The sequence below is a fragment of the Crocuta crocuta genome, unplaced genomic scaffold (genome assembly GCF_008692635.1).
Source record: "Crocuta crocuta isolate KB4526 unplaced genomic scaffold, BGI_CrCroc_1.0 scaffold50, whole genome shotgun sequence".
NCBI classification, from domain to species: domain Eukaryota; kingdom Metazoa; phylum Chordata; class Mammalia; order Carnivora; family Hyaenidae; genus Crocuta; species Crocuta crocuta.
Window position 1 is genome coordinate 6,228,232 of NW_027527428.1, and position 13,023 is coordinate 6,241,254.

Genomic DNA, 13,023 nt, shown 5'->3' on the forward strand with positions numbered 1-13,023 from the left:
CACAGACACGGTCAGAATGTGAACTTTTGTGTATTTTATTGAAATAAAGCTTTTACAGTGACCTGGACCGTAGCTCTCTCCCTACGCTCCCGGGACGGAGTCAGCAGGGAGGGAAGGGCAGCAGGAGCTGAGGCCACTGGAGGGAAAAGCCCCGCCTTCTGGGCAGGTCAGGAGCATCTACAAGCAACAGGTATGTTGCCGCGCTGGCTTCCAGACGGACAAAACCACCTGAGCCACAGGCTGGGGGTCTTTACACTTGGACATTCACAGAGGGTGAGCTTTGCCATACAGACCATGGAACGAAAGCTGGCGCTCGGGAAGCGAGCCTGCCACGAGTCATCAGCCTGATGGAAACCCAGCCGGGGTCGGGAACTTGACCATGGGGCAAAGGAAAGGAAGCAAAACACCCCCAAGCGTTGTTCAAACACTTTTTAAAGGCCACGGACTGATAAAAGCCGGACGCTGGGCTCCCACAGAGTGTGGTTTGGACCCGCCACCACCCACGAGGCCCCTGGGAGCCCCATCTCCTCGGGTGAAGGGTGCAGGGACATCCGTGGGCTCCAAGGAACGAAGGTCTTAAGCCCCAGGTCCCAGGCCCTTCATTGGCAGGTCCCCAACTGAACCCAGAAGACAAGGCCCCCTCACCCAGGCCATCCCCACCTGTCACGGGCTGGGGATCCCGCCCTGTTCCCGGACCCCTGGAGGTCCTGTGCTGAGACATGACTCAGACACCAGGACAGCCACGTCCCCACCCCCACGGGGGGAGGAAGGGACTGGGGCGCACGCCCACCACTCCCCTGTCAGGGCAGTGGCGGCAACGACCCCAGCATCAGAGAGAGCCCTCCTCAGACGGGATGCTGTCGTCCCTGCCCCTCCCTCCACATTGGCTGGAAAGGTGGGGGCCGGGTCTGGGGAGGCCTCCCACGTGCCCCCGGCCACCCTCACAGCTCATTGTGGAGTGGCCGGCACTGTGGGGACAGCTTCTCCTCCAGGACGCCATCGGGGGCACACACCCAGGGGTCATGGGTCTCCCACTGCCACTTGGCCAGTTGGGTCTGGAGCAGTTCCAGAACCTGGGCGTAGCGAGGGTTGGCGGCCAGGTTCTGGGTCTCGTGGGGGTCCTGGCTCTTGTCATAGAGCTCCCAACGATCCCGGTAGTAGTAGTGATGGAGGTCTTTGTACCAGCCCGTGGGCTGGCCGGCCGTGGTGCGATTCAGGAGGTCCTGAAAGGTGGGCGACACGTAGAAGTCCTGGTCGATGGGAAAGGGCATCTTGAAGTTCAGGTTGTGCACAAGGCGGAAGGTCCGGTGGTACACGGAGCGCATGGGGTAGGCCATGGTGACCTCATGGTGGCTCTGGCTGCCAAAGACGGTGTCCCAGAGGGGCTCCGCCTCCAGTGCCGGCAGGAGGGACCGGCCGGTGAGCCGGACAGTCTTCGAGCCGAGGATGGCATAGCTCGGGTAAGGGATGGAGAACCAATCCAAGATGGTGGGTGTGAGGTCTGCAAAGGAGGTGGGATCTTGGCACGGTGGCCCTTGAGGGCGCAAGAGCCCCCACCACAGATGGGCTGGATCCAGCCCTCTCTTGAACGCTGGTGGGCCACCTTGCTCAGCCCCGAGGAGCCGCGGTGGGCCCGACCTGCCAGCGTCGCCCCAAAACTGAAGGACGTGATGCCTTTAATGGTTTAAGGCCAGGCCCCGGCTGGGTAATACTAGGCATCCTGGTCAAATCTTCGCGATCGGTAAGAAAGCCCCCACGGAGGGCTTCGTCTATTCCTGTCCTGTGCTGTGGCCGCAGTGCTGCGGAACCTGTGCTTTGGGGCAAAGGGAGATGTGGGCCCCAAGTTGTGTGTGGCCCCTGCTGCCCTGGCCCCTCAAAGTCGGCTCCCCCAGTGTCACTTAGGAACCCATCAGCAATGCAAATTCTTGGACGCTCTGGGGACGGAGTCTGCCACGTGGCCATTACCAAGCACTCCAGGCGGCTCTGGTGCTTGCCAGCAGGCTAGTCTCAAAGGCAGCGAGACCAAGGCTAGAATCCCATCTTGACTCTTACAAGCTGTGTGACCTTGAGCAACTCACCTTACCTCTCTGATCCTCATTTCTGCATTTGTAGAAGGGGGTGGCCGTCCCTTCCCTGTCCAGGTGGTGTGGGAACCACGTAAGACCGTGGGTGTAGACCATGGGTGTAGAGTGTGGTCTGGACACGGCAGGTCCCCCTTTCCCCTCCCCTCCCCTCCCCCGTGAGCCGCAGAGCCGTACCTAGGAGGCTCACGTAGGCCTCGCTGACCTGGCCCCAACGTTTCCTGTGCTCTGGGGACGACACCAGCAAGGGTTCGGCAGTGCCCGGCCAGTACAGGTTGGTCCTGCCACTGGGGAAGGGGATCCCATTGTCCGACGTGAAGATCACCAGGGTGTCATTCAGGACACCTGCTTCGCGCAGCTCCTGGAGCACGAGTCCAATCCCTGGGGGTGCGGAGGGGACAGCAGAGCTCAGCCACAGACGCGGGTGCGGAGGGACAGCAGAGCTCAGCCACGGACGCGGGTGCGGAGGGGACAGCAGAGCTCAGCCACGGACGGGGGGTGCGGAGGGGACGGCNAGTGGTTTGTCTTCTGGAATCTCCTGCTTGCCCAGCGTGGGTAGCAGGGACTTCATGGGGCGATAGAGGCAAGACAGGAGCCCCCTACACCTGCCCCTTCCCAGGTCACCACCCGCTAATGGCACCAAATGATAAAGGCTCCAACTTCCTGTAGTGGCCGAACGGCGGCCCCTGCGAGGAAAACCCACTAGAACCCAGAACGTGACCTCGTTTGGTTAAGGGGACTTTATAGGTGTCGCTACCACGGATCTGCAGGAGAGCCTCCTGAGGTGCCCAGAGGGCCCTGGGGCCTACGACAAGCGTCGGGACGACAGGCACAGCACAGATGCACCAGAGGCCGTGGGAGGCCGGGGGCAGGGACTGGGGGGAGGCAGCCACGAGCCAAGGGACACCGGGGCCACCAGACGCTGGAAGAAGCAAGGCTGTTCTGTGACCCAGAGCGGGGGGCCACGGCCCTGCCGACACAGACCTCGGTCCTCTGGTCAGAACGGGGACCCACCTTGGTCCATGCGGCCGATGGTGGTGTACTGGGCGGCCAGGTCGGCTCGGGCCGCGGGAGTGTCAGGGACGAAGTAGGGCACCTGGAGGGGCAGGTGGCCGCAAAGCCAGGCTAGAGCACACGGTTGGGGGAGGGGTGGTCCGTCCCGGAACCGGGGGGGAGGGAGACGAGGGGCCAGCCCCCTCCCAGGGCCTGAACCCGGGTCTGCCAGGGAGCACTCCATCAGCCCCCCCGTCCCACATCAACATTGCTGTCTGCCGGCCCCACGGGCCCCACGGATGGGGACCGGACTCAGTGGGTCAGAGGGGCGCTTCCCTAACGTGCTGACGTCACACACCCGGGCCTGGGCTGCCAAGTCCCCCCGGACTTAGGAGGCAGGAGATGGGTAAGCTGGCGTCTCGANAGGGGTGGTCCGTCCCGGAACCGGGGGGGAGGGAGACGAGGGGCCAGCCCCCTCCCAGGGCCTGAACCCGGGTCTGCCAGGGAGCACTCCATCAGCCCCCCCGCCCCGCATCAACACTGCTGTCTGCTGGCCCCACGGGCCCCACGGGCCCCACGGATGGGGACCGGACCCAGTGGGTCAGAGGGGCGCTTCCCTAACGTGCTGACGTCACACACCCGGGCCTGGGCTGCCAAGTCCCCCCGGACTTAGGAGGCAGGAGATGGGTAAGCTGGCGTCTCGAGGCGCGGCAGGGGCTCTCCTACCACCACGTCCTGTGGGCTGTAGGTCTGGGGGGTCCAGTCTGGGATCTGCCCCATGCCGCTCTCCCCGCTGCCAAACTTCTCACAGAAGGTCCCGTACTGGGGCTGCGAATGCCCACAGCGGTGGGGGTCGTGGAAGGCCACGTAGAGGAAGAAGGGCCTGCTGGGGAGGTGGGGGTGGGGGCTTGAGGCTGGAGGTCAGCCTGCTGCCACCCGGCTTTCTACTCAGCGGAGCCCCATTCTTCAGGAGGGCACACCCCCAGGACTGTCCCCTCCCCTCTTCCTCGGACCCGATTGAGTATCTGGAACCTTCTCCCCCTTCCCCGTTCTTCCTCCTGGGGTCTCCGAGAACCCCAACTGAAGACTCTGGGATCAAGTGCTAACTGTGCGGAGACCTGGCCCAGGGGGTGAGGGGTGAGGGGGTGGGGACCTCCTCGCACCTGTCATCCTGAGTCTGCAGAAATTTCCGGACGAGCAGCTTAATCCTGGTGATGTTCCGTCCTACCTGGAGGACCGAGCTGTTCTCCTCCGTGTACGCGAAATCAAACGGGTACACGGGCTCGGGCCCCACATGCTTCTTCCCAATGATACCTGGAGAGGGGGACACAGGCCGTCCAGAGCCCCTGAGGCATCCCGCCCCCTGCTGCTCCCCCCCAAGACCCTTGCCCTGGCGTGGCCATTCGGGGGTCAGCCGTGGCCCTGACCTCATGGACACCAGGCTCAGGGGAAAGGCCTCGGGCCTCGGGTTCAGAGCCGGCGACCCTGGGCTCGCCCCTCCCCCGCTGTGGCGCAAGCCGCTCACCTGTGCGGACGCCAGCCTGGGCGAGCAGTCGCGGCAGACTCTGCACCTCGTCGAAGGAGTTGAAGTGGTGGGCGTCCTGGTGCAGGCCGTACATGCCGTTCTGATGCTGCAACAGAGGCGCGTGAGGCGGGGCCGCTCTCCCCACCGCCCGTCTGCCCAGCCCTCCCGGGGCTCCCCCCTTAGACTCGGGTGGGCAGCACCCAGGGAGAGTTCCACGGCCTCTCCCCGGGGTCCCTTCCGTGACGTCAGCAGGGAATACAACACCCAGAGAGATGTGCCCCAAGAGGTGGCTTTTGTTTGCTTCTTTTTCATCTGCCTGGATTTTCCAGCTTTTTCATTACGCGCGCATGCGACAGCGGGCAAGGGGGCGGCAAACCGCTCTCACCTGGATTTTAAGTTTATTTATTTATTTTGAGGGAGAGACCACGAGTAGTGGAGGCACAGAGAGAGAGAAAGAGAGAGAGAGTGTGAGAGAGAGAGAGAGAGAGAGAGAGAGAGAGAGAGAGAGGGATTGGCAAGTAGACGCTGTGCCAACAGCACGGAGCCCAACGCAGGGCTTGAACCCTGAACCGTAAGAGCATGACCTGAGCCGAAGTCAGACGCTTAACTGACTGAGCCACCCAGGCACCCCAATTAACTGGATATTTAATAGCGTAAAAGAACAGCTGCACACGTTACAGACCGAAACCGGAAAGACGGAAGGGAAGCTGGAGCAGCCCTCTCCCAGACGGGAGCGCGGCTCACACACAGCTGCCTGATTAACCTTCCAGGAAGCGTGTGCCTCCGCGTGGCCTCCCTCCCTCCGACGGGGACGCACAGGGCACACTGGCTCCCCGGAAGATGGTGTCTCGGGGTGACACATCAGGAGTAAGTACTCACGTACCCAAGTTCATAACAGCGTTATTCACGATAGTCAGGAGTAGAAGAAACCTCACTGTCCGTAGATGAACAAGTAAGCAAAAATACACCGTATCCGCATGACAGAATATTCCTCAGCGCTTCGGCCATGACAGGGAAGGACATTCAGACACCTGCTATGACGTTACTCGAGGCCAGCGCACTGGGTGAAGTCGGCCAGTCCCCACAGGACAAATAGTGTGGTAAGTGTGTTCACAGAGACTGCAGAATAAAAGTTACCAGGGCCTGGAGGGGACGGGGTGTTGGTGGGCACAGAGCTCCGCCTTGGGAACGTGATAAAGTCCCGGGGGCAGCTGGATGGAAGGGGGCGCGATAACGTGTCGCTGAGCCACACGCACTTAAAAGTGATTGAAATGAGGGCGCCTGGGGGGCTCCGTCAGTTAAGTTTCTGACTTTGGCTCAGGTCATGATCTCCCGGTTCAGGAGTTCAAGCCCTGTGTTGGGCTCTGCACAGTCAGCCTAGAGCCCGCGTCAGGTCCTCTGTCTCCCTCGCTCTCTGCCCCTCCCCCACACTCCTGCACGGGTGTGCTCTCAAAAATAAATCTAAAAAGAATTTAAAAAGTATTTTTAAAAAGAGCTAAAAGGGGCGCCTGAGTGGCTTAGTCGGTTAAGCGTCCGACTTTCACTTAGGTCATGATCTCGCGGTTCGTGGGTTCGAGCCCCGCGTCGGGCTCTGTGCTGACTGCCAGCTCAGAGCCTGGAGCCTGTTTCAGTCTGTGACTCCCTCTCTCTCTGACCCTCCCCTGCTCACGCTGTCTCTCTCTCTCTCTCCTAGAAATAAATGAAACATTAAAAAAAAAAATTTTAAAAAGAGCTAAAATGGTTAAGTTTTACTCTATACGTATCCCAGCACACACGCAAAATACAAACTAAAAGTTTACACGTCAAGCTCCTGGATGACACGGTGCCAGGAGTTAATCATGGACGAGTGCGTGCCAGGCACCTTGCTAGCCGCTTTCTGTATAAAGGACAAGCTTGGCCAATCCCATTAGAACCCCACGAACAAGGTGTTATCAAGACCCCATGTAACAGGTAGGAAGACTGAGGTGCACAGGCGCGCTGTGATCTGCTCACGGTCGCACAGAGCAGCAGAGAGGGCTCGCGCTGGGTAGTCCGTGCCCCCAGCCCATACTTGAACCCGCGTGGCTGGGATCGGGTTGGAGAGGGCAGGCACAGGCCCTCCTCCCGCACCCCTGTGGCCCTCACCTGGGGCAGGCCGGTGAGGAGACTGGCGCGGCTGGGGGAGCAGCTGCTGACGGACGCGAAGGCATTGCGGAAGACCAGGCTGCGGCGGGCCAGGCCGTCCAGGTGAGGCGTGGCGATGGCGCTGTTGTTGTAGGCGCCGCTCTCGAAGCCCCCGTCGTCCGCTGAGGAAGGCAAGAGGCACTGAGGTCGTGGGGGGCTGGGCCACTGGTACCCAGCACGTGACGCCCAGGCGGCATGACCCGCGTGGGCATGATATCCGCGCAGGCGTCCCACCCGAGGGGGAACGCGACCGGGCACGCAGGAGAGCTGGGCGAGGCATCGGCAGGCAGGCGTGACACCGGGTGGGATTGGTGCTCAGGGAGGCACGATGCCCGAGACGCGATACTCAGGTGGCCGGGAGAGCGAGCGGGGTGACCGGGCAGCCCTGGGCTGCGCAGACCCTGCAGGAAATGTGGCTTCTGCCCCCGTGTCCCCAGCAGGGAGGAGCCCTCGGGAGCTGGGTGTTACAATCAGCTCAAGGGCGGGTTGGAGACCACAAAGTTTATCAGAAAGTGTGAATCTGGCAGAACTCCAGACCTCAAAAGAGGAAAGAACAGGGTTGTCTTGTGACAGCCCCGCTCTGGTCACCAAGTCTCGTGAATGGCAGAGCGGTAGAAGAACTGGGATGTCTGGGAGGGAGAGGGTTAGGGGAGAGGGCAGCTGGGGGGTGGGGGCTGCCCTTCTGAGCCAGGAGAGAGCTGGGCCACAGCGCTCCCGGGTCTGAACAGGGAAGGGGAAACTTACAGGATTTCCAGCTGGGAGATGAGACACCCCCGCCCACACCCAGCGGCGTCTCGGGGGACTTGGGCCCCAGCTCATCCTCCATCGCATGCCCTCTGGGGGCTGTGGACCACTGAGCTCTGTTAGGCCACCCAGCTGCCCGAGCTGGGGGCCCGCAGGGCTACGGGCACGCGTCGCGGTGCAGGGTCGGAGCCAGGGGGGCAGGAGTGGGGGGCTGGATGCGCGGACCCGGCCGAGAAGGGTCTGGGGCAGCAGAGAGGGCAGACGGGGAGAGCCGCGGGGCCCGGGGGCGGGGGGCGCACTNNCGGCGCGCGGCGGGGTGGGGGGCGCCAGGCCCGTAGAGGGTGCTGCGCGTTCTGAATGAACGAATGGGCCTCGAACGTTCTCAGCGCCCGCTGGAGTTCCTGGAGCTCCTCTAGGGGTGCGCATGCCACAGGTGGGGGGGTGAGGCGCGGCCTTGAGGCGCGAGACCCCCACCTCAGCGCCGCAGTCCGCCGTAGTGGGCGGAGCCCGCCGGTGCTGCGCACTTGGAAAGCCGCGGGGCCCCCGAGGCCGCAGCCCCCCCACCCGCACGCCGCCCGCCCTACGANCGTGAAGTCTAATTCGTGCTTAGGTCTCTCATTGAGAAACCGTTTATCCCATTCTTTCTGCCGAGTGGCCATGGAGAGAAGGCGGCTAGGGTTTGGGCAGGCGGCATTGAGGGAGGGCAGCGAGGAGGGGACAGGGCGGGCCACTACGTCTTTTGTTGAGGCTCCCTCTGTATTGGTTGTTGGCTTTGAGAGCAGGAAAGGGGCAGATTTAATCCATCTGGCTCAGGTCCCCTAGAGGATGCCCATGCACCCCCTCCTCACTGCCCTGGACCCTGCCCTGCGGCTGGACCCTCCCAAGCCTAGATCCTGACTGCTGGCCTGTGTCGCCTCCCTACTCCCCCCCCCCCCCCNTGGGCCAGACCAGGCCCTCTGGAGCCAGCATGGCCCCCCAGGCCCGCTGCTGCTCCCCTGCAGCCCTGCAGCGGCGGCTGCCCATCCTGGCCTGGCTGCCAGACTATTCTGTGGAGTGGCTGAAGATGGATTTCATTGCCGGGCTCTCCGTCGGGCTCACGGTCATCCCGCAGGCACTGGCCTACGCCGAGGTGGCTGGCCTTCCGCCCCAGGTGAGACGTCTGCCCCCACTCCGGCCTCAGCACCTACCCACCCGGGAGTTGAAGAGAAATGCGTAGTGTCCCCTCCAGACAGGCAGGGCACCAGAACTCCAGCCCCGTGGGGCCCCAGGAGGCTTGGTGTGCTGTCTACAGCGCGTGACTGCCTTGGGGCAGACATACGCCCCTGTAACGGCTCTTGTCACACTCACAGGCGCTCAGCTGGTGCTGGGTTGCCTGATGGGACAGCAGGATGACTCACGGTGGCCCTAAGAACGTTTTCTTAGACTCCTAGGCTGAGATAAGGGCTCAGGCCTTTGTACCCCTGCGGGCGCCCAACTGGAAAGCAAGTGGGAAAGAGGCCTCCAGCTCTGTAGGTCCACACTGGCAGCTAATGGGCTGAGAGCTTCACTCCGCCCGTGCCCTGGGGCGCCCGTAGTACACGACAGCCACCCGCCGCAGATCCTGTGCCCAGACACCCATCCGCAGGGCGCCGTGGGCCTGCCGTGTGCTTTCTTGATGCTCATTGCCATTCCCCCCACCAGTACGGCCTCTACTCCGCCTTCATGGGATGCTTCGTGTATTTCTTCTTGGGCACCTCCCGGGACGTGACACTGGGCCCGACGGCCATCATGTCCCTCCTGGTCTCCTTCTACACTTTCCACGAGCCTGCCTATGCTGTGCTGCTGGCCTTCCTGTCCGGCTGCATCCAGTTAGCCATGGGCTTCCTGCGCTTGGGTAAGACTCTCGGGCCTGCCTACGGGGGGTACCCAGGCCTCTGCCTCTTGGGGACGCGCTGGGCCTCCGCCTTTCCTTCTCTGCGTTCCAAGCGCTCTTCCTGTGGGTGTGGGGGGGTCCTCTCAGCCCTCCACTGTTTTACTTGGAGAAGGGCCTGGGCCTCAGCCCCTAGCCTCCCTTCCCCACGGTCCAAACCAGGCCAAGCAGGGCGTGTGCCCACAGTCCTTAGCCTCAGTGTGCCCAGCCCGCCTGTCCCAGCCCGCATCCAGCCACGTCCTCCGGGACTGGGCAGAGCTGGGACCAGCTTAGTGTTCTTTCTGGGCTGGCCAGGTTTTCTGCTGGACTTCATCTCCTGCCCCGTCATCAAAGGTTTCACGTCGGCTGCCACCATCACCATTGGCTTCGGGCAGATCAAGGTAGGCACAGCAGCTCGTCCCTGGGCACCTCCCGGGTAGTAGGACCGAGGCTGGGGTCCATACGTGTGGACCAGCTGATGTCTTGCTGTTCTGGAGCTCAGAGCACGGTCGCTTTGGCGGGTCTCCGTCAATACCATGAGCCCTTGGGGGAGATGCTAAGTGTCGGTAGAACCGTGCTCAGTAACCTGGCGGACTGACTGGTAACGACAGTCTGCTCACCGGAGTNAGCTAATGGGCTGAGAGCTTCACTCCGCCCGTGCCCTGGGGCGCCCGTAGTACACGACAGCCACCCGCCGCAGATCCTGTGCCCAGACACCCATCCGCAGGGCGCCGTGGGCCTGCCATGTGCTTTCTTGATGCTCATTGCCATTCCCCCCACCAGTACGGCCTCTACTCCGCCTTCATGGGATGCTTCGTGTATTTCTTCTTGGGCACCTCCCGGGACGTGACACTGGGCCCGACGGCCATCATGTCCCTCCTGGTCTCCTTCTACACTTTCCACGAGCCTGCCTATGCTGTGCTGCTGGCCTTCCTGTCCGGCTGCATCCAGTTAGCCATGGGCTTCCTGCGCTTGGGTAAGACTCTCGGGCCTGCCTACCGGGGGTACCCAGGCCCCTGCCTCTTGGGGACGCGCTGGGCCTCCGCCTTTCCTTCTCTGCGTTCCAAGCGCTCTTCCTGTGGGTGTGGGGGGGTCCTCTCAGCCCTCCACTGTTCTACTTGGAGAAGGGCCTGGGCCTCAGCCCCTAGCCTCCCTTCCCCACGGTCCAAACCAGGTCAAGCAGGGCGTGTGCCCACAGTCCTTAGCCTCAGTGTGCCCAGCCCGCCTGTCCCAGCCCGCATCCAGCCACGTCCTCCGGGACTGGGCAGAGCTGGGACCAGCTTAGTGTTCTTTCTGGGCTGGCCAGGTTTTCTGCTGGACTTCATCTCCTGCCCCGTCATCAAAGGTTTCACGTCGGCTGCCACCATCACCATTGGCTTCGGGCAGATCAAGGTAGGCACAGCAGCTCGTCCCTGGGCACCTCCTGGGTAGTAGGACCGAGGCTGGGGTCCATACGTGTGGACCAGCTGATGTCTTGCTGTTCCGGAGCTCAGAGCACGGTCGCTTTGGCGGGTCTCCGTCAATACCGTGAGCCCTCGGGGGAGATGCTGAGTGTCGGTAGAACCGTGCTCAGTAACCTGGCGGACTGACTGGTAACGACAGTCTGCTCTCACCGGAGTTTTCTTTTTCCCAATTCCTGTGGAGTCTTTTTCTTTGTTTTTAATTTTTAAAAACTTACTGGTGTGTATGTGTATACATTTTTAAAGTTTCTTTGTTTTTGAGTGAGAGAGAGGTTGAGAGTGAGCAGGAGAGGAGCAGAGAGAGGGGGAGACAGGATCTCAAGCAGGCTCTGTACTGTCAGCATAGAGCCTAATGCGGGGCTCGAACTCACAAACTGAGATCGTGACCAGAGCCGAAATCAAGAGTTGGACATTTGGGGCGCCTGGGTGGCTCAGTCGGTTAAGTGTCTGACTTCAGCACAGGTCATGATCTCACAGTTCGTGGATTCAAGCCCTACATTAGGCTCTGTGCTGACAGCTCAGAGCCTNACCAGCTGATGTCTTGCTGTTCCGGAGCTCAGAGCACGGTCGCTTTGGCGGGTCTCCGTCAATACCGTGAGCCCTCGGGGGAGATGCTGAGTGTCGGTAGAACCGTGCTCAGTAACCTGGCGGACTGACTGGTAACGACAGTCTGCTCTCACCGGAGTTTTCTTTTTCCCAATTCCTGTGGAGTCTTTTTCTTTGTTTTTAATTTTTAAAAACTTACTGGTGTGTATGTGTATACATTTTTAAAGTTTCTTTGTTTTTGAGTGAGAGAGAGGTTGAGAGTGAGCAGGAGAGGAGCAGAGGGAGGGGGAGACAGGATCTCAAGCAGGCTCTGTACTGTCAGCATAGAGCCTAATGCGGGGCTCGAACTCACAAACTGAGATCGTGACCAGAGCCGAAATCAAGAGTTGGACATTTGGGGCGCCTGGGTGGCTCAGTCGGTTAAGTGTCTGACTTCAGCACAGGTCATGATCTCACAGTTCGTGGATTCAAGCCCTACATTAGGCTCTGTGCTGACAGCTCAGAGCCTGGGGCCTGCTTCAGATTCTGTGTCTCCTTCTCTCTCTGACCCTCCCTTGCTCACACTGTCTCTCTCTTTCTCTCAGAAATAAATAAAACGTTAAATTAAAAAAAAAAAGTTGAACACTCAACTGATCTAGCCACGCAGGTGCCCATTTGGTATTTTTCAAATGCCATGCTTTTTTATATTTCTGTTAAACACAACTGTAAGAAATAGTCGAACCAATTGTCATTCTTTATCTGAGGTCATCATTAGTTGTCCTTTCGCTGGGTTTTAAGTTCCCGAAGGGCATGGTTTGCTTAGGGCTGCGGTCGCCCAGCCCTGTGGTTTATAGAAGGGAGACGAGTGTTCAGTGGGGTGCGCAGAGGAGAGCTGAGCCCGGGTGTGGGAATGCAGCCCGCCCCCCCCCTCCCCCCCTCCCTGGGAGATGGAAGGCCCACCCCTGCCTGGGTGTCACCTCCCGGCCTCTCTAAGGCCTGGATCCCATGGCCGGGCTCTGCTCCCGGCTGGCCCAGCACCGGGTCAGGAGAGCATGAGCCAGAGGAGGGTAGCGCACCCTTTTCGCGCTCTTGCTACGTGCCAGGTGCTGGGCCGAACCCCCCCTTGTGTTTGGTTCTCAGGCTGCTCCTGGGAGGCAGGTTTATCGTGATCCGCACTAGAGAGGAGGGGCTGCTTGGGAAGGTGTGGGCGGACACGTTTGTGTATCCTGCGCACACATATGTCGGGGAAGCTTGGCAAGTGCTGCTTCGTGGGACGGTCTGTCCTTTATTCTGGAAACACTGTCTTTCCTTTTCGGTGTCAAGAATGTTCTTTTATGCGACTGTAATACAGAGAGAGCTGCTTTTTTCCCCTGTATAGTTTGTATATTTTAAGAGAGAGAAAGAGAGAGGGGGGAGAGAGAGAGGGAGGGAGAGAGAGAGAGAATGAGAATCTCAAGCAGGCTTCGTGCTGTCAGCATGGAGCCCGCTGTGGGGCTTGAACTCACAGTCCATGAGATCGTGAGCTGAGCTTCGCAGAGTCAGACGCTTAACTGACTGAGGCCCCCCCTCCAGGTGCCCCTAGAGGACAGCTTCTTAACGTACGTGTGCTTGGCAATGCCAGGTCCCCCAAATCTTTAACACCTT

At 60.8% G+C, this 13,023-nt stretch overlaps 2 protein-coding genes across 2 annotated transcripts in view; one reads left to right on the forward strand and one right to left on the reverse strand.

The window, feature by feature from the left end:
• Window positions 1–19: 19 nt before the first annotated feature.
• Window positions 20–7,588, reverse strand: SGSH (N-sulfoglucosamine sulfohydrolase). Its single transcript, XM_077756394.1, has 8 exons — window positions 7,507–7,588; window positions 6,724–7,076; window positions 4,600–4,705; window positions 4,238–4,388; window positions 3,801–3,960; window positions 3,096–3,177; window positions 2,259–2,462; window positions 20–1,501 (listed from the first exon to the last, which is right to left on the reverse strand). Exons 1-8 carry the CDS (start codon window positions 7,586–7,588, stop codon window positions 942–944), a joined length of 1,698 nt encoding a protein of 565 aa, XP_077612520.1. The 3' UTR covers window positions 20–941.
• Window positions 7,589–8,450: 862 nt separating this feature from the next.
• The window catches only part of SLC26A11 (solute carrier family 26 member 11), a 17,530-nt gene continuing 12,957 nt past the window's right edge, over window positions 8,451–13,023 (forward strand). The window contains exons 1-3 of the mRNA XM_077755252.1: window positions 8,451–8,656; window positions 9,187–9,379; window positions 9,710–9,795. Coding sequence (XP_077611378.1) covers window positions 8,474–8,656; window positions 9,187–9,379; window positions 9,710–9,795 — 462 coding nt within the window. The 5' untranslated portion in view covers window positions 8,451–8,473. The remainder of the gene's footprint in view (window positions 8,657–9,186; window positions 9,380–9,709; window positions 9,796–13,023) is intronic.